This window comes from Ictidomys tridecemlineatus, chromosome Y (genome assembly GCF_052094955.1).
Source record: "Ictidomys tridecemlineatus isolate mIctTri1 chromosome Y, mIctTri1.hap1, whole genome shotgun sequence".
In the NCBI taxonomy this organism is placed as follows: Eukaryota; Metazoa; Chordata; class Mammalia; order Rodentia; family Sciuridae; genus Ictidomys; species Ictidomys tridecemlineatus.
In genome coordinates this window covers 20,112,519-20,137,927 of record NC_135494.1, presented here as the reverse complement: position 1 = coordinate 20,137,927, position 25,409 = coordinate 20,112,519, and the positions used below count along the sequence as shown (strand labels likewise).

The window sequence follows — 25,409 nt, the reverse complement described above, 5'->3', positions numbered from 1 at the left end:
GTGCTATATATAATAATAAAGTATCTTTATTTACTTAGGGCATCTTAGGTAATTGCATAACTTTATTAGCCTTTACATCAATTTTAGGCAGGAGAACAGGAAACCGGAATCTACAAACATGCAAATTAACAATGGCAAGTGTCAAAATGTATAACCCTGATGGGACCTCTTGCTCAGGTCTTTACAAATATCACTGATAGGTGTTCTTAGTTCTTGATTATTCTTTCGAATCCTATGTTCAGATTTGGGAAACATTGTCTCAGTAGCTACTGCTATTCCTGAGTTGTTAAAATTAGGAAAGAGATTGAAAAATAAAGAAAAAAGATGCTAATTGGTGTTTGAGAGTCCAGATTCTGTAGCCAGAATACTTAAGCTCAAAACACAAAATTACTATCCTGACTAAGTGGCCTTGGGATATTTAGTTAACTGTTCAATGCCTCTGTTTTCTCATCTGCAAAATAGAATAAAGCTATTGTAAGGACAAAACAAATTAATTCATACAAAAATTTAGACTAATGCTTGGCTGAGGAAAGAGCTTAACCAATGTTAGTTGCTATTACCATTATTAATATCATGCTGAAGTTAGTTATTAGTAAAATGTAATGAAGAAATTTAACTTTTAATTTGTCAACCAGTCCAGGCAAAATGCTGCTAGACATAGTAAAACAAAAATTGTTTCCTTGAAGCTTCTCTTCTTGCTAAGAAATTCTAGCATACTGTGTTCCCTCTCTAGGAACAGCACGACTGGCAGAGAAAACAACTTGTTTTACAGTCAAAACATGAGTAAAACACTTTTAAAAGTCATTAAAAATACCCATAAATTATTTCCAAGTTAATATGTAAATATATTTTGCTTGCTACAATTTAACAACAGATGAGTGATGACATTCCCTGAAAGAGGAAAGATATCTCAAAAAAGTGAAAAAATTAGATCCATTATATTTCAGTGGTCTGATAAAAGACAGTAAGCATTCTATTTCAGTAAAAAGGTTTCTAGATAGCAAGCTTCCTCTCTTAGCCTGGAGCTCTCTACAGCCATGGAAAGTTGCAAGTGCAGAGGATAATCCTGAAGGAGTAACTTTCAGTACCTCCTTGGAGCAGCCCTGCTCTCTTGGCTGATGAGGATTTAGTGACTCAATACCCAGCTTCCTTGCCCTTTGGATAAGAAAATTCTCACACACCTATTTGATACTGGATTTTCAGTATTCTCTAGCAAGATTAGGTTCCAGTCTTCCAGGGTGGAAGATGGTTTGATAAGATGCCTTCTATTGCCTGTCTTCCCTTTCTCACCTCTCCTCTTTCTACTATCCTCACCTATTTGTGAACTACTTACATTCAAATTTTGTCTCTAGGTCTGTTCTGGGGGTAACCCAAATTAAGACTCATGGTAATCTCCAGGTGTGTCTTCAGAGTTTAGGCTCAGAACATAGGAGGTAAGTTTTTTTCAGCAAGAGTAGAGAATAGGAAGGATAAAAATCTGGAAGTTTGTGTCCCTGGCTGTTGGTTTCTCAATTGTTGGGGCTATTTTCTTCCTTGAAGGCTTGGAATTGACAGTTGTTAGTGCATATTTATAGGAAATCTGCTTCTATCAGTGTATGGGACAAATTAAAGGCCCATCTCTTTCATAATCAAGTCAAATTTCTGGGGAGTCATAGCCTCTTTGTGTCTCTTTTTTTTTTTTTTTTTGCTCTATACCCATCTGTTTCCCATCAAGCCTAAGGAATCCAGCCAGGCTCTACATGGTCTGTCAGCTGTAGCAATTCTGTAGTGAAAGGAGTTACCAGCCCCAAACCAGGTGTCCAATAATCTTGCTCAGCCCTTGACAACAGCAGGTAGCATTGTAGGGACTGAAATAATTCCTCAGGGTACTGGAGAGGAAAGAACTCTTTCTCCTCTAGGGATAGCCACAGCTATGCAATTTCAACAGCTGGATTCTAAGTTTACCACTGTTTGCTAATATAGTTCTTTAGTGTCTCATGTACTTTCCCTGTGGTGAATCTAAGGACCAGACAGGATAGGTCACAAGGAGTTCCTAAGAAGAGCCCCACGTTTTGGAATCAAATATTTGATATATATCTCTAGGGTTAAAATCTTTCTTAAAATAAATTGCTATCTCAGAGGCTTTTGGAATTCTTCAATGACTTTGAAATTCTCTGCTACTAGGAAACTTATTTAAGTCTATCTCAGTCCATCAAGAATATTCTAGTATTTTCAAAATCTTAAGAGGGAAAGGGTTGGGTCTCAAACCATTTTTTTTTCTGAAACTTAAGTCCTCCATAATAATATATCATTTTCTTCTCCTGCTATTGGCCTTTATGAACGTAAGCAAGATAAGCAAGTTCTTTATCAAGACCTCCATCAAAACCTTTCTGCAGAAAGATACCCTTGAGTTACTCACTGGCAACAACAGGAGATATCTTCCAGGTGCCTGAATGTCTCTACTTCCACATGCAGCTCTTACATGGTGGTTCTTCTTGGGCTGAGGGTAGGGAGCAGGGTGACTTGGATCTTGCTGATTAAACTCCGTGATGTGAGTTTTCTCAGAAGTATCCATTTTGGTAGTTATCAGGATTATATAAGTCCTTCATTTTCTAAGAGAGTTTAACTTTCAAATAATTTTTGTTTAAGTAAACTTTGTCAAATATAGACATTGAAGTTCAATACGGATTCCATTACTTTTCCTGTCAAGGGCAAGCAACAGAAAGGAAGTAACACAAATATGGCTATTCTTTAGAGGGGTGCACACAAAATATATTTTGAATATATAACTCTAGCTATACTATGAAGAATTGGTAAGATATAGAATGTCAGATCATTTAGAAAGTTTATGGAACATTCTAGATGAGAGGTAATGGAAGGCTTAAAGCTATATTTTAGCCATGTTATGAGTGCCTAGATTTGTGTGTACTGGTTTTGTGTAACACTATATAATTTCTCCTTTTTCTGGGAAAATACATCAGGTATGTCAGAAGTAATATCTTTACTACCTCTCCTATACTGATACCCTAACTTCGGAAAAGGATCATGAGAACTGGAAGGTCTTATCTTCAAGGAGATTACCCCCAGTCCCCCAGCTCCTGGAAGGCTGCCATGAAGTTTGTTGTCTACAGGGTATTTGTTGGTAAATTGGGGGTTTTCTAGTATTAAGAGGCTATAAATCAGAACCAGGCCACTTCAGGATGAATGTAACAGCCTGAAGGTCACCATACACCACAAAATCATGCTATGCAGACTCTCACCATACCGTAATTTATCAGATAATACTGCTGCTCTGAAATTTAGGAGAAGGGAAAGGACTCCCTGCAGATCACTGAATCATGGCCCTATGCACTGGTTGAGGTTCAAGTTTTCTGACTCCCGATGCCAGCTCCCTTCCCACTAATCAAGAACTATGCTCCAGTCAAAAAAAGAATTCTTCAAGTTTGTATAAAAAGTCTGTGCTTCTTTCTACCTTCAGGGTTTTGATCATTCTCCTCCCATAGTGTGGACTACTTCTCCTCTGTTACCCTCCACCTTTCTGAGCCCAAAACACATATATGATGTGTAATTACCTGATGTCTTCAAGATAGAATAAAACATTGTTGTTTGTAGGAAACAAAAGCTTCATATTTAATAACTTTGTGCTACTAAATTCTTTCTGCAACTGAATAAACTGATGTTGCCAGTGAGTAACTCAAGGGTGTCTTTCTGCAGAAAGGTTTTGATGGAGGTCTTGCTAAAGAACTTGCTTATCGTTCTTACGTTCATAAAGGCCAATAGCAGGAGGATAAAATTATATATTATTATGGAGGACTTAAGTTTCAGAAAAAAAAGCTTATGATTTATCTACTTTTTGTCATATTATGTCACACCATGTCCTAGTGATACAGTTTCTCTCAATGTCTTTCTCATGCTACCTATAACACAGGTGTAATGATTATCTCATAGCATCAACTTCTGCAGTAGGATTCTGTTGCATTTTAAATTTCACTGAGGGCATAAAAACAATCCCACAATGATAGTTTTAACTTACAGCTCATGTATGAGATATGAACTCTGCTTACTTTACTATGAATTTACAAAAATGAAACAAACCACACAATGTTCAATGAGTTTCTTGGCCTGCAACTAAAGAAAAATTACATTATAGAGCCTTGGTATTGTTATTGCTTTAGTGAACCTATTTATATCCAACTACATTGTTTGTGCCTTGACTAATAAATCCATTCGAAGCATTTACTGCAAATACAATCACCATGCTGAGCAATGGGCTAAAATAATTAAGGGTAGAAAAATAGCCCTATTTTCTAAATATTCACAGTTTATGAAATAAAGATTTATCTTTTTTCCCCTCCAAACTGATCTAGATTTGTCACAGAGTCAGATAAATAAGCACATCCCATAGGGCAAAATGAAAGAGGTTATTATTATTCTTTACTAAATTTAAGAAAAAGTCTAAAATGTATGCTACATCTATGTGTGAGTGTATATAATATTTTCCCCCAAAATGAAGCTTTCCTGTGTAAAACTTTCCTAAAATACTCTTAAGAACCTTTAAATACAACTAAAATTGTATCAGGTTGGAGAAAAAGCAAACTTTATTTGAGATAACTATAATTTTTCATTATTACCCTTAAAATCTAAAATACTTGATGTATAATTAATAATTTTTTTGACAATCAGACCTTGCCCAACCTCAATGAGACCACTAGGGTCAATATTATTTAGTAATAAAAGAATGCCTTTGCAATGTGGTTATCATTAATTTATTTATAATTTAAAATATTTTTGTTCTGCATAATAATTTTTTCTTTCCAATTCACTTTTTCTTCATCTTTTGACCAGGAGTAAAATGGTCTAAGAGGTGTATAGAAGGAAGAACACCAGGGTCATGAGGCATAGTTTGTCCTTGTAAAGTTATAATAATGGAATTTCACAGAATTTGAATCACTCTTTGCTGATGAACTGTGCTGCAGTGTCTTAGTCCACTTTGTGTCATTAGAATATTGCAGACTGGGTAATTTATGAACAGTAGAAGCTTATTCAGCTCACAGTTCTGAAGGCCCAAGTCCAATATCAAGGTGCTAGCACCTGGTGAAGGCCTTTTTGCTGTCACAGCATGGTGGAAGACATCACACCATCACATTGTGAAAGAGCTGAAGAGGGTGCAAGCCTGGGTCTCTTTCTCCTCTTACAATCACTAATTTCATCACGGGGACCCATCCTCAGGAACTGATCTAATTGTCATGACCTCTCAAAGCACCCCCAACCTCCATTCACATATGAATTAGAGACTGAGTTTCTCATACCTGTATTTAAAAGAAGATTTCAAATACTACACATGGAGATCTAAATATCATAATCATTAAGGGGCTGAGATAAGATAGTATAGACACTGACCAATATTACAAATAATATATATATTAGAAAAGATGGTTGTATAGTAGAAAGAACAGTAAAGGAGCCAGATCCACTGTATTTAACCACATAATCATTGCAGATGATTATGGAAAATTGCTTTGCAAGAAAATGGGGGACAACCAATATGTAAAGCTTTTGAAAACAACTGTGCCAGTATTACTTGAAAATCTTTATTACTAAATTGTCTTTGTTGTGAGATTAGAATACATAGAATTCCCGTGAATATACATTAAAATCGAATAATCCAAATCAACATACATTGTTTCTCTGTGATTAGCAAACATTTTTCCACCCTGGGGGGAAAATGGTAACAGATTAGATGTTATTGATTTGTGAATTATAGTCAAACTGAGAAAATGTACTACAGTGTTGCTAAGTATAAACTTAGAAACTTTTATCTTCTGTTAGAAGATTCTCTACTGCTTTGGCCCATTTCATTCCTTATCATTGGTTTCATTGTGTGATGTGCTGTCCATTGCACCACTCACACAAGATGTGTTTGCCATTAATACTGCAGCACTCTGAATAAACCCTGCAAGTGGGCTTTTGGAAAGCTACTGACAATGTGCATGAACTGATAATTGTTGGCATCGTGCTTTCAGTGAGTGAGAAGACAAATGCTCATCCATTTTGTGCCACTGGTGAATACTTTGCAGCTCTGTTTACCACGTATGCAGAATTATAGTATGCAACAACCACAAAATAAAAGGTTATAAACCAATGTTTGGATGAAAAAAAAAAAACAGAATTCGACAATTATGTAGTGGCAATGATTGTGAGGTGAAATATGGTAGTTGTAGTTTTTTACAAACAACCAGCTGAGGGACTTCTGCTGGATCCTACTATACATTTTATGCTACAGCAAAGCCAACAGCATAGACCTTCAAATCAGTCAGACTTGGGGAATGACTTGAGAAAGTTACCTAATCTTTACAATCTTCAGTTTTATTTTCTATGATATGAATGGAAAATGCTTGCCTTGCTGAGCTGTTGTAAAATTAAAGAATCATGTTTGAAAATATCTAAACTTTTTAAAAGTACCGGATATATCTAGTAGATGCTCAGTAAATTCTGATTATCAATATTTGGGTTTTGTTTTATTATTATTTTTCTATTAATTTATTTATTTACTTGGGATTGAACCAAGGGTTTCTACTGAGCTCTGTCCACAGCCCATTTTATATTTTTGTTTTGAGACAGGGTTTCACTTAGGGTCTTGTTAAGTGGCTGAGGCCAGCCCTGAACTTGCAACAATCCTCCTGCTTCAGCCTCCTGCATTGTTGACCTCAGTGTTTTTAGCATAAGATATTGATTCTCCCATTACCAGCCTCTAAGGCTGTCAGCATAATGCAATGAGATAAGTATAAAGCACTTGGAAAAGAATAAGGTCTTCCATAAACATAAGGGGCAGTTGCCCTGGTGTGCCCAACAAATACTGAATTCCAGAGTGCGTGAAGAAAGTGTGCAGCTTGGCTCATCTCTTCTCACATGGTGACAGGGCTGTACAAATTTCCCTCGTGCTTATGAAACTGCAAATAGGCTGATTTAGTCTAAGCATTTTATCATGGGCCAGGTGCCTAGGAAGTCCCACTTTTTATTGCCAGGTTCTTATTGAAAGAAATAGAAAGGTGATTGGCTTAAATTCCAGCTATAGGAGCTGCCAAATGAATTTAAAAAAAAAATAACAAAACAAGTCAGTCTCTCTAGCAGCACACAAGGTCGCCTTTCTCCTCCTTCCGTCTTCTTTCATTTTAATCTTCTGTAATGTGTGGTTTTCAGATTCCAAAAGTGTAAACAAAACTTGTCTGTTCTGTAGTTTCTATTATCCAGTGCAAATTGGAAAAGGAAACCATAATGCTTCTTAATCTTCTTTAAAAATTTCTTTTTACAAATAATTTATTTCCAAATATCAGTGTCCCTTGCACAATTTGGATGGGGTGGGTGGAATAGAAAGAGGATTCATATCAACCTATTGCAGACAATTCTCCTTGCCTGTAGCACAGCATGATCCATGCCAGCAGTTTCCCAGAATATTTGTGATCACTATGCTGGGGAGAAAACTCTGCAAAGACATCCCAGTCATTGAGAAAGTACTGGTTACTACATTTGCAGGGAAACGTACCTCAAAGGAATGAAGGTGGATCAAAGGTGCTTCTTTCTTTCATTTGTTTCTAGAAAACACATTTTCCCAAATCAAATTGAATTATATTTTTATCACGATGTGAATTTTACGAACAATTGAAAAATATAATTTTAAATGTTAAATGAAATTTTGTTCTTGTTGAATATATATATATTTATTTGAATTATAAAATTCTATTTTCCTTGTAAGTTTATATCTTCTATGTGTTCCTTACTGTCTCAAGGTGGTATGCTGATTTCCCTGTGTGGTTTCACAACACAATGTCTTCATTCATTACTCACATTTCATAGTGCATTAATAATCTCAACACAAGTCATTCCCTGGGCGCTGGATTCAGAGTTTTAAAAGATATAGGGACATTTCTTAAGCCTAGGTAAATATTAAATATCAGTTATGCGAGAGAGGGAGAGAGAACAATGACATTTGCTGCCAGCCTTGCAGTCCTTTGAGATGTGTGTTTGAGCACAAATGACTTGTTGAGTCTATTAAACAGATCTAGTTCAGCTGTGGTGCTTATGTTGGTTTTCAAATATAAGTTCAGATGGGTTGTTGGTAGAATATGCGTGTACATGAACTCGAGATATGAACTTTGGAAATGCAGTTTGAAATTTTATTCATTTTAAAAATTTAAATACTGATCTGAAAAAAATATATAAATAGAATTGGTTTTGACATTTGGAAACATGGTTAGGAAGAGTAAAACATTAAGGAAAATAGTTCCTAAAATATTAAAGGAATGCTTTATATTGAATTATATTTTAAATGAAATAAATTGAGCATTAATTCTGTCTGGAGTTTTAATTAGTCTGATAAGCAGATTGTGGATCTCAACTGTTCGTGTGATAGTGATCTGAACTATTGTATAAGGAAATATTTTAAACCTGGTTATGGCTCCTTCAACTAGAGGAGATACTTCATAATAGTTTAGCTCAAAAAGAAAAGGAACAAAATGTTATGTTTATATAAAAGGGAGTTTAAGAAAATAGAGATTTTTATTAAATTCTATTTTTCCTTCTGTGTTTTTATACTCTAGATGTATAAAATACATGAAATAATAATAATAATAAACAAGCAAACTCTTAATTACCAAATGCTAATTACTTTTTCTTTTTCATTTCAGCTCTCAGGAGAAGTGATTTTGCAAATTGCCAATGAACCAGTTCTGCCCTTTAATGCTCTTGATATAGCTTTAGAAGTTCAAAACAGCCTTAAAGGTAATTTTTCTTTAAATTATAATAATTTTAGAAAATGAAAAATTATTCAACTAATTTTCAACAAGGAATAAATGAAGTCACCTACTATCTCATTATCTATGGCAATGGTGTCCCTCCCTTCCTATGGAGACTTATCATGACAAGGGCCTGGAAGAATTTTAACTGATATGTCAACACAAATGAGATGTACACAGTGTGAACAGAAGAGTTTAAATCCTGGTCTCCCTGCTTTCTTTAATCAAAGAGATTTCTAATTCTGTTTCTGTCATTATTTACCAGTTACATATGAGATAATATAGTTCAGAGATCTGATCTATTTTTTTTTAAACATTGTGCCTAACACCCAGTCATTCCAAATAATGATGCCCCAGAAATTTCTCTTTTGGGATTGGTTTCTATGGAGTATGGGCCCCATTCCATTTGACTGAAATGTTGTCTCTGGTCAAAGATGATAAGGAGACAACCAGAGAAGTATTTCCACAGACTCGATTTAGTCCGTTCATGTTTGAATATGGATCTCTCTGCAGAATTCTGACCCCACCCTAATAATTACTCTCACTTCCTCTATTTCTGTATATGAATCTTTCCATTAGGTTCCTATTTCCCTTCATTAACCACACAACAAAGAGCAATATTATAATTAAATATTTCACTCTTGTCTTGAATCACACATCTTCCTATTAGGTCTTTAATGAGTCATTTGTAGACAACTACTTCTCAATGCAAAAGCCAATATTCCAACTACAGTGCTTAAGTGGTTATCTCTGAAAAACAAATCATTCTAGAGTCAGAGATTTCCAGTAACTAGAAATTTAGTTCTTTTTATTTTTTCCTTAACTACCTGGATTGCCATTTTACTCAGAAAATTCTCCAACAATTATTTTTTCCTTCAATAGTTCATAAAGATTCTTTACTAAAGTGGCTGAACAACTATGACTCAGGAGCAATAGAGCCATAGGTCTGTTTGTGTCCCTCATGGTCCTCAACATGCTCTCCATTTTGTATACTTAAGTCAGTCTTCATGTAGTTGTGTTCTTTCCTGCTTTTATCTGACAGTCTCCAGTGTGGATACCTATAGCAGTAACTCTATCTCCCATACTTCAGATTTGCTGTCTAGAATATTTTGGGTTTAAAAACTGGATAGCTATGCATATAACATTTTGCAAAGTAAGAACAGAACAGGTATAAATAAGAGACCAAATAGTTCTGTGAATAATAACTTTTCTGCAAGAATATATTTTAGAACATCTATTTTATTTATTCTGTTGATTATTTCGCTTTTTCTTTGGTTTTCCTTTTCATCCTGTAGAAAATTGCAAATGATACTTTAAGCTTTCAGAGAATAAAAAGAGGAGGTCATTATTTACATTATGTAAATACTGTCCATCTAAAAAGGAGTAGCTATTATGCAGGTTAAGGATACCCAAAGAGCAGACTTCAAAATGTTATAATATAATAGAATTATAAATGATAAAGTTGTTTTCTGAGTCTAAATTTTCTTTGATAAATGTATAAAATCTTAGTAACAAAGACATGAAAAATTATATTTAAGAAAGGTTAAAGCAATAAAGCCAGCAAAAACAAAAGTATTAGCAATAGTATTTTAAATGCTAAATGCTATCATTTTTAAACAACTGAGTTTATTTCTAAAAATCCATAACTAGACCTAATATTTCACATTATAATTGCTATGTGAACATTTTTGGTAAAGTAGGCTAATACTGAAGCTCAAAAAAGGACCTATTGTTCATCATTAGAATTATATTATTAATTTTGTTTTTGGTTAAGGACCACTTTCAACATATGAATTATGATTTTTTATTTCATAAAGTAAAATATCTACAGATTTTTTTTCATGTAATCATTATGGACTTCACAGGATCTCTTGAATTCCTTATTTATTAATTTAATAAAATATAAACCAACTTAAAACAAAATACAAAAGCTAAATACAGCCAAAAAACAATTAAAATTCCCACTTCTGAGAAACATACATTCATATATAGATAGTTTTCTGTAATATAAAAAAGAGGCAGAATTTTTTTTTTTAAAAAAAGAGCAAATTTGAAATTACCATTATGCTTAAATTTTGCCCTAATATCGATCAATATCTTTTGATCAAACTTGCATTTTCAAAATGAATGTTACACTAGAACTTAGCAGTTGTGTTACAGGAGAAAAGATGTCTTTGAAGAAAGGTTCAATGAGTTCCTGAAGATAAGGGGGAACTTGGCTCAGGGAACAGGGAGTTCTTGGAATACCCTGATGGAAAAGAATTTCCACACAAGCCAGAGACATGGACAGAGATTTATTTAGGAAAGCAAGGGAACATTCAAAGGAGAATGTGGACCATCCCTAGAGGGAGAAAACAGAGCCAGTTGGTACGGAGTGTTAGGGGCTGGACTAAAGTTGGACTCAGTGTGGAAGTACACAATTTCATGCCAGTTTTTCCTGGGCTTGCACATTGCCCTCTTATTTTTTGCAGGCAAAGACATTGGTTAAGGATGAAGACAAAGGGTGTGGGTTGGGTTACTCAAAAGTGCAACAGTCATGGGCATTTCCTGCCACTCAATGATTCTTGGTGTTTTCTGCATTTTAGAGTTTTATGGATGTTTCATTTGAGACAGTTTCTCTACTTTTATCTCCAAATCCCTATCTCAGCTGTATCCAGAGTACCAAGGAGAGATCCAAATGGGGAGTGTCAATTTGGGAGATGTCCTAACTGAGTTGTTAAGAATTTGAATGAAGGTCTAAGATGTCTGGGGAATGCTTGGATTTAGAAATTGGGAGAAGAGGTGCAATCAGAGGAGCTAATGAAGGAATAACCAAAGAATAAGAGAAAAAAAAAGTGAATGTGAAATCTCAAAGCCCCATAAATTAAAGAAGAAGAAGAAGAAGAAGAAGAAGAAGAAGAAGAAGAAGAAGAAGAAGAAGAAGAAGAACAGGGAGTAATGGACCATGGAAGATGCTACTGATTGGCTAAATGATATGAACACAGAATTTACTACTGTATTTAGCAATTCCGAGGTCACTGCGGGTATCAGCAAAAACAGACATTTTCATGCCTTTTTGTTGTTTTGGGTAGTGGTGGTAATGGTATAAGCAAAGCTTGATAAAAGGAATTCAATGGAGAATGGGTAGGAATAAACTGAATGCAAGTGATGTAATTATTAAGAATTATAGAGCAAAGAAAGTTTATCAGATTTTTCCTTTGATGACAATGCTACAGTGGATAGGGAAAATTTGTTCAAACCAGAGAGAAAAGGAGAATTTCTGGACTGATTTTCTTGAAAGGGGAAGCATAAGTTTAAACGACTTTGCCTCAATTAAGAACTGTCTTGGTCCCTTTAGGGTGCTATAACAAAGTCCCTTAGATTTGGTAAATTATAAAAGCAGAAATGTCATCACTCAGTTCTGGAGGCTGGAAGTCCAAGATGAAGGCAAAGCAATACAGGTATCATTTTGCTCTATAACCTCACCTGGCAGAAGAGGTGAGGTAGCTGTCTTTGGCTTCTCTTATAAGAGCATTAATCTTATTTTTGAGGGTTCTAGCCTCCCTCATAATCAAATCATTGTCCCAAACACCCAACCTCTTAAGATTGGGAGTTAGGATTTCAACATATGAACTCGGGGGGAACATAACCATTCAGCCCAAAGCAAGAACACAGTAGTACATCCATAGCCATGTGCAGAAACACAAAGCTTATTGTAGATGGTTTTATGGGGTTGGGACAGCTCTTGCTAAGTCTCTATAGTCTGAAAAAGCAGTAAAATTGCTCTGTAAGGGAGTGGGAGAATAAAGAACTATAAAAATGTGACAAGTTTATTGGGCACACTAAGGGTCCAGAAGAAATAGATATTTAAATAAATATATCGCCAGCTGTGGTAGAGCATACCTGTAATCTCAGCTGTTCAGGAGGCTGAGGCAGGAGGATGATCCAGCCTAAGCAACTTAGCAAGGCCCTAAGAAACTTAATGAAACCCTCTCTCCATACAAAAAAATTAAATATCCTGGCAGGGATGTTGCTTGTTGGTAAAATATCCTTGCAATCAATCCCCAGGACCAAAAATAAAACAAAACAAATCCAAAAAAGAAATCTGTAATCATAAATGTAATTCAGCATAAGTATACATTTCTTCCAGCCTTCAGATGGAGATGAAGGTGTAAAGGATAAAAGATTTCTTTCTTAACTCATCACCATGTTGATAGTTGTTGAAAGACAGATTGACAAGAACAAAGCCAACAGATTTATTTAATATAAATTTCATGTGACAGAAGAGCCTTCAGAAATGAAGGTCCAAAGAAAGAGAGAAATGATTATATTTTTAAGCTAAATTTAATGAAAAATAGACAGTTGTATAGGATCGTGGTGATTGTAGTACAGAAGGTTATGGCCTAATGATAATGAACTATGGAGGTGGGTGGTTACCAATGATCTGATCTCTTTGTTCAGATTATTCTCTGCATTTCTGTCTCTTCAAGGATAAGAATGTTTCTTCCTCCAGGTACAGGCAAGGCATCTTCGATTGGAAAGTTTTACAACCTACTTCATAGGAAGGTCAGAGAATTCTTTTATGGCCTGCTTCAGGGGAAAGTAGTGGGAGACGATCAGAGAGAACTTCTTGTTTTTGATATTTTCTCAAATGTCAAGGTGCCAAACTTTGGGATAATGTGTCCTGAAACCCATCATAGGCATAAAGCCAAGAGGTTTAGCTTTAACCAGGACCAGGGTTTTTCTAAAAGGATAGTAAACTAGTTAGATCAAACTGAGATTGTATGCAAAGGAGTGTTTCTTGTGATGTATCACAACATGGTAGAACAAAGTGAGTCTATGCAGGAGTGAGAACAAGGAGGGGGAAGAAGAGCCCACATCAGGTCTTGGGCAATTCAAATAATTGATTCTAGAAAGATAGGAAGGGTGGTCAGCAAATGGGACCCTGGAAAAGGAAAGTATGGATATTGGCAATGATAGCATCCAGGCCAGCGTGGGACCATGGGGAATGTGGCAAGTGGTCATGAAAGCTAAACTGGCTAATACGAATGAAGACCAGAATACATCAACATGGACATTGAAATTGCCAAGAATTAAGACAGAAGTGGTGGAAGAGGGAGCGACTGTGAGTCAGGAACTAAATTCTTTAGAGCATGAACAGTAACTTAGAAATGACTCAGAATATCCTCCAGGGGCCCATGATAGGAAGGGCATGGGAGAAATTGAGATCCGAGAGGACATTGTCAATAGGCAAAAGCCAGGTTTTCACTCGAACAAAAAAGTAAATATCCTGAGAAGAGGCCACATTGATAAGCTTTTCTTCAGTAGTTACATTCAAGAACATGTCATTATGGGAGGAAAAAGACAAAACTAAAAAGCAAGACTTCAGTTTTTCTCCAAAGATTCCCTCCCCAGGTCCGGCACTGCTTTGTACAGATGAGGCTCTGCCTGAAATGCACGTTCTGGGTTGGATGAGCAGGAGCCCTTTGGCTTCTTGCTGTTTTAACAGACTGCTTCTGCTGCAGGTGAAGAGCTCTTCCTTTGGTTACTTCTGTGTTTTGTTTTCTTTTGATGTGAAATTCCTTGAGTCTCTCTCTGTCACTTTCACTCAGAAAATGTTGCCAGTCTTTGAGGTGCACCCACCTTAAAAAATAAAAGCACACTGAAACAAAATGTAATAGATAATAGGTTCAAAAAATTCCTTTTACCATGTCCTGGAAATGAATGAATATTTGATCAAAGTCCCATGGCTGATCCCCTTTAAAGGATACATTTTTGTAGTTTATCACTACCGAATTAAAATTATCATGGTCAAACATTATTTAAATGTTAGATAAATTGTAGGCACCTGTTCTATTTTTATTATATTGGTAATGACTTTGTTTCTAAAATAGAATACTTTAAAGTACTAATTGTGAATAATGGACAGGATTTACCAACACCTAAATTAATATTTCATTTTTGTCTACAATGATAGATAATGTCATTATCTAAAAAGAGTTTTCATATTGTGTTAACGGGAATATAATTTTACTGCTTAATACAAACTTAAGTTGTTGATATATTTTTTAGTTTGTTATGACAGTTAGCAGTGATTAGTCTTAAGTTGTAAATTACAGTAGGAAAAAAAAGTGACCTTGAAGGGCTGAACTATGAAATACTGTTTCTCCTTCCTGCAAAGTGTATAAGGATGAAGGTCTCTGAAACCCAATTGCATTTTCAACAGTGTAATTTTTAGCCCTTGACAACCGGCCATCTTGTTTATTTATTACACTAGTTTACAGTAGCAGCAGACCATTCTCCACCGTTCTCACAAACACCTGAAAGAAGGATAATTTACCAGTGAATAATTTGTTTGAGTTGATTTATTGTGTCATTCTTGGAAGCTCATTTTGATGAGTGACCTTAGCTCCTAATATTTGGTCAATGCCAAACACATAATATAAAATGAATATTTATATGGGTTTATGAAGATAGAGCACAAATAGTAACTGAAAAGGTAACTGACACACTTCAGATATATTTGTGACAAAGAAAAGTTTGCACCAAAATGCACTGGGACTGGTTTGTGGGGTCAGAGGGAGGCATCAAGGAAAAAATTAAAGTATAACCATATCCTGGAACCTGAAGCAGACTATTAAGTGATCTTAGTTCACTATTTCCCACTTTATCTGCTTTTTAAGCATAAAGCAACACTTTAGATAACAACTGTAGAGTTCTGATGCTTTTTGTTTAATATTTGCTATTTTTCTTTGTCAAAATTCTGAATGTTAATTATTTAGCATTATTATAAAAATGTATATGACCAAATAAAGGAAAATAAATTTTTATTTGATCTAACTCTGTATACATTTATTTAGTGCAAGCCAAAGACTTAGCAAGAAACATAATTTTGAATTCTATGGCTTGTTGCCACCTCCTGATTCTCTCACTAAATGTAAAATAGTTATTGGCAGCATTTCCTCCTGTTCTTTGAATAACTGACAATGCTGATTTGATATGATTTTTTTCTTTTTTTATTATCTCTGATAGTTCATTAATGCCCATAACTTTATTTTAGAAGGGACAGTATTTAAAAGTGATCCTACCACTAAGAGAAGCATTTTGTGTCTGTAGTTTCAACTTTTAAGTGTCACTGTTAACTCCTACAATCACAAGTGATATAGACATATCTACTGTATTTAATCTTCTTTTTGAGTAATATAGAATGAATTTTCCAACTGGTAAAACAAAGTTCTGTGCTATACAAATTGCATGTCTCCAATCTTGGTTTTAATTACCACAAATTCCAACTCTACACAGTCCTATGGATAGTGAGGAATCTGTACACTGCTTACCTCGTGCTCTCCGAACTCCCTAAGAAGCCCAAGGCACTCTGTTAGAAATCCAAGCAACTCCAAGAAAGACTTTGTTCCCATGGGAATTCTGAATCCTGCTAGATGGGTAGCCATTGGAACCTGAATTGGCATTTTGAAAACTGACCTTTAGGTCACAAGGATTTCAAAGCATTCTCTGAGAGGTATCTTAACTTGCTTGCTTGGATTAATGATGAAATCTGATAAAATATTTCTAACAACAAATTTAGTCTTGATGTTCAATATAATTTTGTATGAATTCTAACTGCATAGCTCTATTAAGAATTGTATTGCCTTTGTTGGTAATCCACACCTAATTCAGAAAAAGGACTTGAGACTATTGGATCTGTAAGAGAATCTGTTTTTTCTCCACATTGTCTATATTTGCATCTAGAAGGAAGCTTTTCTTCAACACCATTTCTTATATTTTTATCACATACTATCCCTTAATTATTATTCTAATATCCCTGTTCCTTTTGTTCTCCTTGGAACCTACTTCTTTTATTTATCTTCTGTCTCACAGTCAGCTTCTCTTTGTGGTCATCCTTTACTTACATGCTCACCCAAGTTTGCTTTTCATTTTTAGTTGCTTACATGTGACAGTATGGGGATTGAAATCTGCTAGTGAGTTCTCATTTTTTGTACTCTTACATTATAGTAATCGTCTGTTGTTTGATGACTTTTCTCTCTAAATGTATTTTTAGGATAAATTCTTTGCCCATGACAGTATAGAACCATAATTCTTTATTCTATGTATGCTGTCTCCCTGGCAACACTTTTAAAGTTATTTCTATAAAAAATATTTTTGCACAAGGTCCTGGATTTGATCCCTACCAAGAAAATAACAACAACAACAAAAAAAACTTTTTATCTTGGCTTGTAATAGAACATAAATACCCTTGCCCTCATTGTGATTAATTTGTTTTAGCTCCTTTTTTTTGGTCTTTTTCTATTTCCTGGTTTAGCCAATACATAATTAAACTCACATATATTATTAAACATACAATTCCAGATTTCTGCTGCAGGAGGATAATGGTAAGAATAAACCACACATAAATGTAATTCATAAGAATGTTTTGGCTCATTCTTCTAAAGCAGCCAATAACTAGATCATTTAATCACAAATATATCACAGTGACATCTATGAATGATAGAAAGAGCCCAAATTTCACTTTCTGCACCAGGCTGACAGACTGGTAGAACCCGTGTCATGTAGTATATTGAAATCTTGCTAAATTTTTACTTGCTGGGGCCATCTAGATTATTGGAAAATCTTAAAAATTTATAAATATTTTTTGTCACTTTGTTAAAAAAAAAGTGGCTACCTGAATTCTTCTAAACCTGCTGATCTGGCATTTTTGCAAAAAAGCATTTCTATTGTATTGTTTAGCCAAATTATCCATTGTATTCTGTATATAATATCCTGTATATACATGCATTATAAAATCAGTGTTAGATTCTATGAGTATCAATACTCCACTAGTTGACAGATTTCTAGCTTTACCTGAGTTTTGCTTGTATAACATCGTTTAGTAACCAGCCAAGGTGATACAGTGTGATTCATACTAAAGAAGGCAGCATGAAAAATAGAAAAATGTAGAAAAATGAAGGACTGTTGATTCCACTGGCTGAAATCATATTGGCAATTTTTTCACTTCTCTTTAGTGATGCCACAAGATATTTTGAAGATGACATTAAATAACATACATTTTCCTCCCCAAATAATTGCCTATTCTGCTTTTAACCACCATATTATGTGCAACATAAATCATACTTTTTCTTGTCACTATAAATCAGTGAAGTCTAAGCTGTGATTGTGCAATTGTTAGCACCTTTAAAACTGTGATAAGCTCATCCATAGAAGAATAGGTACTGTGAAATACTTTAAAGAAAAAGGCTGTGTTTGTTTGATATAAAAATGTAGTTTTAGAGTATGACCAGTACATTTCACTCTTAATTTAAAATGAAATTGAGTGGGTTTTTAAAACTACAGCCACAAAATAGAACCAAAAGATAGAGAAATAGAATTAAACTAAAATCCAAAAAACTTTTGGAGTATAAAGCCCTGAAGAGACCATAATAATAGACAGTAAAATCACTCTTTAAAATAGGACTGGTATAAATTTGTCAGAAGTTGTAAAACAGACATAATACACAGGAGTTTATGCCAATGAAACTCATCACACGGTGAAGTGTTTCAGATGAGAGTTGGTGCCTGCAGGGCCCAGACCCTGGCAGGTGGGAACCTGGGTGACTCAGTGGATGCAGTCAGCCCTGCAGGTAAAGGCCTTATCTGGAAGTCATATGTGGATAGGAAGTTGCTGATCTACACTTGAAAGACACTTTGGGAGTACCTTCTGAGTCAAGGGAAGCACCTAGGCTATACTATCAAGGTCACTTTACAAAGCTCTGGCATTGTGACATTTCCACCTCACTCTAGCTCAGAACTGAGCTGGGGATTAAGTCCAATTTATAAATTAAGAAACTGAGCCTCAGAGAGACATTGTGTCTTGGCCAGATGTATACATTTAGTAAGTCCTAGGTCAGGCCTGAATCTGCCTTTCCTACTGCACCTGGCTGCCTCATGAACCACACTGTCTTGAGAGGAAGATCTTCAGTAATCATAAAAGTTGGCTGGAAGGCAGAGGATTCCCTGATTTGTTTCCTCCAATACACCTTTAGGTCTTTTCTGAGTTGACCTGTTCAGATATCAAAATCCATCTCAGTGTCCATTGTCTCTTTTATAATATCCACCTCCATTCTCTCCACAATAAGCTATGAGAGGAAAGTTTTATGTAAGAATTAGATCAATCCACTAGAAGGGTGAAGATTCAGGGAAGAAAGTAAGATATGAATATTGTTGTTTACAGATAAAACAACCTCTTTCCAATACTTCAGTGTAGGTAAAATCCTAGGACTTTGAAGAGCTCGTCTTAAAAGTTTGATGTTTAGGTAAATTCATGATCTCAACACTCTAGATTCACTCCTTTACTGTGTTTAGTGAAATGATCATTTCCCCCAAACATACTGAAGGACAGTATTTGAGTAATTTATTCAAGACTGCACTGATAGAAATTATGTTCACTGGCCTCTTTTTTATCTGTCTTTGAACATTAAGTGCTTGGTGTTTAGAATCCGTACATATAACTTAAAAATAACCCTGTCTAGGACAAATCTCTAGTTTCCAGTTCAATTTCTTTAGTCGAATGGACTTATTGTTTTATTAAACTTAAACTTTTAATAGCCTCTTCAATTCTGTGATTTCAACATTCACTATGCCTTAAGTGAAATTTTACATATTAGTTTTTACAGCTTATTTGTAAGGAATATTTTAATTCAATTTAGTTTAACTTTTCATTACCTTGAATTACCTCTTCTCTTTTAAGTTTCTTTCTTTTCTTTTCCAACAATTGATTTGTTGCAACCAAAGTAAATTAAATAGTATTTCTTGTTGCTCATGATGCACCAAACATCTCCCTTGAATGATTTTGTGGACATGGTTTAACATAATAATATATCTCAAAGAAGGCATTATCTTATAACTCAACATTCCGTCAACAAAAATTTTAATAAATAACTACCATAGAAAAGTTATTATGCAAGCATCTGAAAATGCAAAGACAAAACATTTGCTGACCATGTGTGATTCTTTTCAGTCAAGAAAACAAGAGAGACAAGGCAAATGAGGATAAAAATATTGCAAATGCTTTGATGCTATGATAAAAGTACACAGTGCAATCACTTGTTGGTTGAATGAAATGCCTGGTACAGTTTCAGTGTCAGGGAAATGACAGTGCATCAGACAGCAAATTGGACATTCTACTGCAGGTCCCAAGGGGCACAAAAGATCAGTCCTTCTGGGTCACCAAGGCTCCAGTGAAGAAGGGGGCATTTCTTTCTGGATCCTGTTTAAAGGGGGGAAAAAAAGCAAGCTCTAATTGCCAGAGAAATGGTAACTAGGAATTATGTGGAGAATTATTTATATATCAGAATGATTGAGGGTATATGGAAAGCAGAGATGCTTTTTAATTTGTAACCTTGAACCCTTGAAGCAATGCATACTGTACCTGTGTGGGGCAGGTTTCTATGTCAGGGTTCTTTGTGGAACTAGCTAGTTCCTGAAGCTGTCAATTTTCTAAATCTGCTCCACCATTAAAGATAAATTCATTTAAAGCTAAATAAGGTAGAATGGTACAATTTGTCTCACTTGATTCAGTAGTAATGCCTTCAATTCTGTAGAGTATGTTAGATCAGAACAGATTTTTCTTTCTTAAATGGAAGACTCTCAAGGATGTCGAAGTTGTTTTTTCTGTTGTTCAGTCTTTCAATTCCAGTGTACTCTGAATGTGAGTCATTCATCTTATGCATTCCTTGTACAGATACTCCCTCTAAGTTCGCTATATATTAACTTCGGTGAATCATTATAACTTAAGAAAAATCTTTATAAAATAAGTCTGAGCAACATATTTGGGATTACATTTGCACAATGAATAAAAATACTTGCTCCAGCAACCTCAAGTTTTGCTGTAAAATCAAACAAGATAATGAATGTGAAATGTATTTTAAGAATATCAAAGGCCAAAACTTTGTGGACTCCTACAAATGACTTTACTCATATTAATTTCAGTAAACAGGGAACTACATATTAGCTTCAAGTATCCTTTTTTTCTTCTACCAAAGTCTTTTACTAGGTTTGTGCATATATAATAAAAACAATTATTATATTTTCTGAAAATGCTCCTTATACCCTTATACCACTGCCTGTGTATCTCATTGTATCCTTTACAAAATGATTATATATTTACAAAATTTTATTTTATCATTAGCCTTTTTCTAAACATGCTTTATTAGATTTATTTAGTAAGCAATTATTGAGTGTCAGTACTCCATTGGACTCTAAAGAAATTGACATGTAAATCAGTCCCCATTAAATTTAAATGAGAAATAATAAAGATTATTTTGTCAGAGGTTGGTTATTCTATGATTCACCTATTCCATGCATCAGTACTACTTCTAAACTTATTTTCCTTTTCTTAATTTATTATTACTTTTCTGCAGTGCTTCTTAAATTTTAAGGTGCATAATTGGAGTAACATATTGAAATGGAGATTCCCAGGCTCTACCCCTAGAAAGATTAAGCAGACCTGGGGATCTGCATTTTCATGAAGTGTTTGGGGAGCTGGTGATCTCTTGGATTTCACTTGGAAAGAGTACTTACATGATGTGTCCTTTTGATCCAGGACTCTCCCTAATGAAGGCAACATCAGACCTCCTCAAATCCCTCCATCTGCCTGTCTCACTGTCACACTCTCAGACTGCCAATTTAGATTTTTCAGTCTGTATTCATTCATCACCCTGCCTTGAAATAGTCCTCTGTTGTGATGCACTGACCTTGTTGGAGTCACTTGTACCGAGTCTCCTGAGAATGACACCACCTTTTGTTTCACTTAAAAACTAAGTGATGTGGTGGAATGTCTGGAAGAGAATGAAGGAATGCCCCTGTCATGATATGACAAAAGAAAGAGTTTTAAAAGATGTCTCAAAACAAATCACCTGGGAACTGCTTACCCGTAGGGAAAATCCTTTATATTTATTAATTAGTGAATCTTCATAACAATTCTATAAAGTAGGTTCTATCATTACTTTCATTTTATAATTAAAGACACTGAGGCTCAGTAACTTTATCAATCTCACTCAAATAGTATAGGGTGAAGAAGGAGTTTAGGTCAGGTGGACTGTCTCATTTAGGGTTCAGGGTCCATTACAGTTCTAGTGCTACTTTTCTCAAAGGAGTGACTTTGTGCACCTCTTGTAACCACCATTAGCATAAGAAGAACTTTCAGTAATTTGCAAAACAAGTAAAAGAAATAGAAACAATTCTCAAAAGAAAATCAAAACAAAACTGACACTACACCAGATAGTTTTTGATGCATTTTAAATTCAAAGATTTATTTCACTGTCAAATTACAGAAAATCTCTAGTAAAGAAAAAAAAAGAGTACACATACATATAATGACATATAGTAATGTATTTCATGTTGTCAGAAGTGAAGATGACTCTTTTTATATTTTTCTCTTATTAGAGAATATTCCATGGTAAGCTTAAATACTTGAATCAGAAAAACTGGGTTTCTAATTGTGGACTGTTACTACCTTACTTGATGACCTATGAAATTTGCTTACCTTAATCCATTCTCAGGTTCTAATAAGGTGAATTGACAATGCAAGGTTTGGTAAATATGAAATAAAATAATTAAGTAAGTGCTCAAGATAATGTCTGTAATATAGCAATCTCTAAACAATCAGTACCTATTTACTGCTACTATGACTGGTAGTAATAAACTTAATTTAGTATTACTATGAAAACTAGGTTAGACAACACTTTTGGCAAAATGAATACATTATCAAAGTTTAATTGATGTGGAATCTTTTCCTTGTGATGGGCAAAATTCAAATACCTACATTCCTTTTTATGAAGTGACAGGAAAAAAAGTGAACTGTCACAGATAATACACTTCTTCTTGGGTGGTCTACCTGGTTTACAACTTAGAGTCACAATGGCAGAAGTTGACTTTGCTCCTTTGAGTGTGTCTCTTCTGAGATGGCTCATTTATCTTCCACAGGTGATCATCCCAATGCTCAGCACCTGCTAGCCATGGCATCACGACTTCGGGAGAGCGCTGAACTCTTTCAGTCAGATGAAATGCGACCTGCTAATTATCCCAAGGAGAGAGCTCCTGTCCGTGTTCGGATGCTGAATGACATCCTCCAAGACATGGAGAAGAGCTTCCTGGTGCAGCAGGTGCCACCGGGTTTTTATAGGTAGGATATTTATTTCCAAATGTATTTATTTATTGATTTTTGCCCTTGATTAAGTTGTTTTAAATTTTAAAATATGTATTTTCTGTGAACACGACACTTAAAAAAAAATAACTATGAGGCCATAACATCTACAATTTGAAGGCTATCCCTCTGCCAAAGAAAAGTTCAAATGTAAAAATAGAGAATAAAGAAAACTTATTTTAACAGTAACCATATAGAAAATGAGTAAGAATATTTTTACATTAATTTCAGCATCAGTCAAATGTGATATGGCTACTGAAAAAAGCAAACAGAATTAAAGCTCTGTGGATATTACATCCTAGTCTGGATGCCTTAAGCATCTGAATATTTGGGTAACACAAGGTTTTTAGGATATTGGCTTTTAGGACAAAAGTTCTGTGATCCAACAAGCATCTAAGCTCTCTCCACATCTTAATTTCTATGTCAATAAAGTGAGACAGTAAAATGAAATCTTTTTATTAAAAAAAAAGCTTTTCATATTTCTGATGTTTGATAATTTCTCTTTATGATTTTAAACTCAAATTTACATTATATTTGTATAATATTCTTTAAAAAAATTGTAGGTACTAAAGATTAAACCCTATGTCCCCAGTCCTTTTAATCTTTTTTTTTTTTTTTTTTTTTTTTTTTTTTTACATTTTAAGGCAGGGTTTCACTAAGTTGCTTAGGGCCTCGCTAAATTTTTGAGGCTAGCCTCAAACTTGAGATCTTCTTGCCTCAGCCTCTTAAGCTGCTGGATTACAGGTGTCTACCACCATGCCCAGCCTTTATATAATGTCTTCTAACACTATGATCCAGTAAGACTTTGGAAAATAGTCACTTATTAAAATACTTTAAATGAACTGTATGCTCCAATGCATTCTTTAAAAGCATCAGAAATGGAGCATTCCCCTTGTTGAAAACACCTGTTTTTTTAAAAAAAAAACAGGTTCTTCTAGTGCAGGAATGGGAAACAGAAAAAACAAGGTAATTAAATAAAATGTAGTGATGGTAGATATTGTAATAAGAACTAAAGAGAAAAAGCAAACCACATAAAATCCAGCTTTATTAAAAAGTCCTTAGCAGGTTAGGCACGTTATGTTTTGGGATACATTTAGTAATTTTTTCTATTTTCTTAATTTATTAAGAAAAATTTAGAGGCTAATAAAAATCATACAAGATGAATATATTTGATATATGACAAAATAGTAAACTTTCCTCATTTGTTTTTCCTGGCACCTGCACTAGATATAAAAGACACCTCTATAAGCTAAGTTTTCCATCTAGTAAATTCTTTACCCTTTCAATAACCTGTATGTACTTAATTTACTTTATCAAGCATTTTTTAATAGAAAAGTAAGTATTTGCCTGCCCCTGAGTTAATAATGAGAAAACAAATGGTATTGTTTTTTTCAGTGAGTAATATTATAACAGAGTACATTTTATCCCAGCTGTACAGGCCTTGAAATGTTGATTATGAAATGTCCTGATTCATATAACAAACTTTAGGGATGAAAACTTACTGTGAAATATTTTGATATTGTGCAAAACTTTTGCTACTGTTTCCCGAGTTCAAATGCTAGATCATATGAATAACTGATATTTAGCTTCATAAGAAAACTGTCCAATTTCTTCCCAAGTGGCTCTACCATTTTACATTCTCACCAGTAATAAATGACACTTTTGGTTGTTCCACATTCTCACCAAAATTTGGTATTGACGGTGGTTTGGGAATTCACTATTTTAATAGGTATATATTGATCTGTTCTTTTGAACTTACAGTTCTCTATGCCACATGATTTGCAACATCTCTTTGTATGATTATTTTCCATCACCATAGCTTCAGCAATAAAATATCTGTTGCAATAGTCTGTCCATTTTTTGAAACTGAGCTGTTTGTTTTCTGGTTGTTGAATTTTAAGAATCCTTCCTGTAACTTGGATATAATATCCTATTATCGGATATATGTTTCATAAAGAGATTTTTATATCTTTGCTGATATAAAGTTTGTTTAGTTTTAATGTCATCTAGCTTATTGGTTTTCCCTTCACACATCATGCTTTTTTGCGTTGTATGGAGAAAGTGATCGTCAAACCCAAGGTTACCTAGAGTTTCTCCTACGCTATGTTCGAGAAGTTTTATTATTATGTGTTTTGCACTTAGGTCTATGATCAGTTTTGAGTTTATTTTTGTATATAAGTTTTGGCTTATATATAAAATTTTTCTTTTTCTGCACAAAAATGTTCCATTGTCGCACATTGTTTAGACTCCACCTTTCTTCATTGACTTGCCTCTGCTCTTTGGTCACACAATGTAGTTTTAATATTGCCTTTTGCCGGCAGCATCTTACTAATTCCCAGTAGAATAGCTCTCAGAATTAAGAATGCCATATAAAAGTGATACTGGAGGGGCTGGAGTTGTGGCTTAGTGGACGAGTACTTGCTTCCTACGGGTGAGGCACTGGGTTCGATTCTCAGTACCAC

The 25,409-nt window shown here is 34.7% G+C and overlaps 1 protein-coding gene across 1 annotated transcript in view; it reads left to right on the top strand.

Annotated features, from left to right (window-relative positions):
• Positions 1–25,409, top strand: part of LOC144371886 (inactive N-acetylated-alpha-linked acidic dipeptidase-like protein 2) — a 149,131-nt gene that overhangs the window by 94,866 nt on the left and 28,856 nt on the right. Inside the window, exons 3-4 of the mRNA XM_078035194.1 lie at positions 8,664–8,757; positions 22,728–22,926. Coding sequence (XP_077891320.1) covers positions 8,664–8,757; positions 22,728–22,926 — 293 coding nt within the window. The remainder of the gene's footprint in view (positions 1–8,663; positions 8,758–22,727; positions 22,927–25,409) is intronic.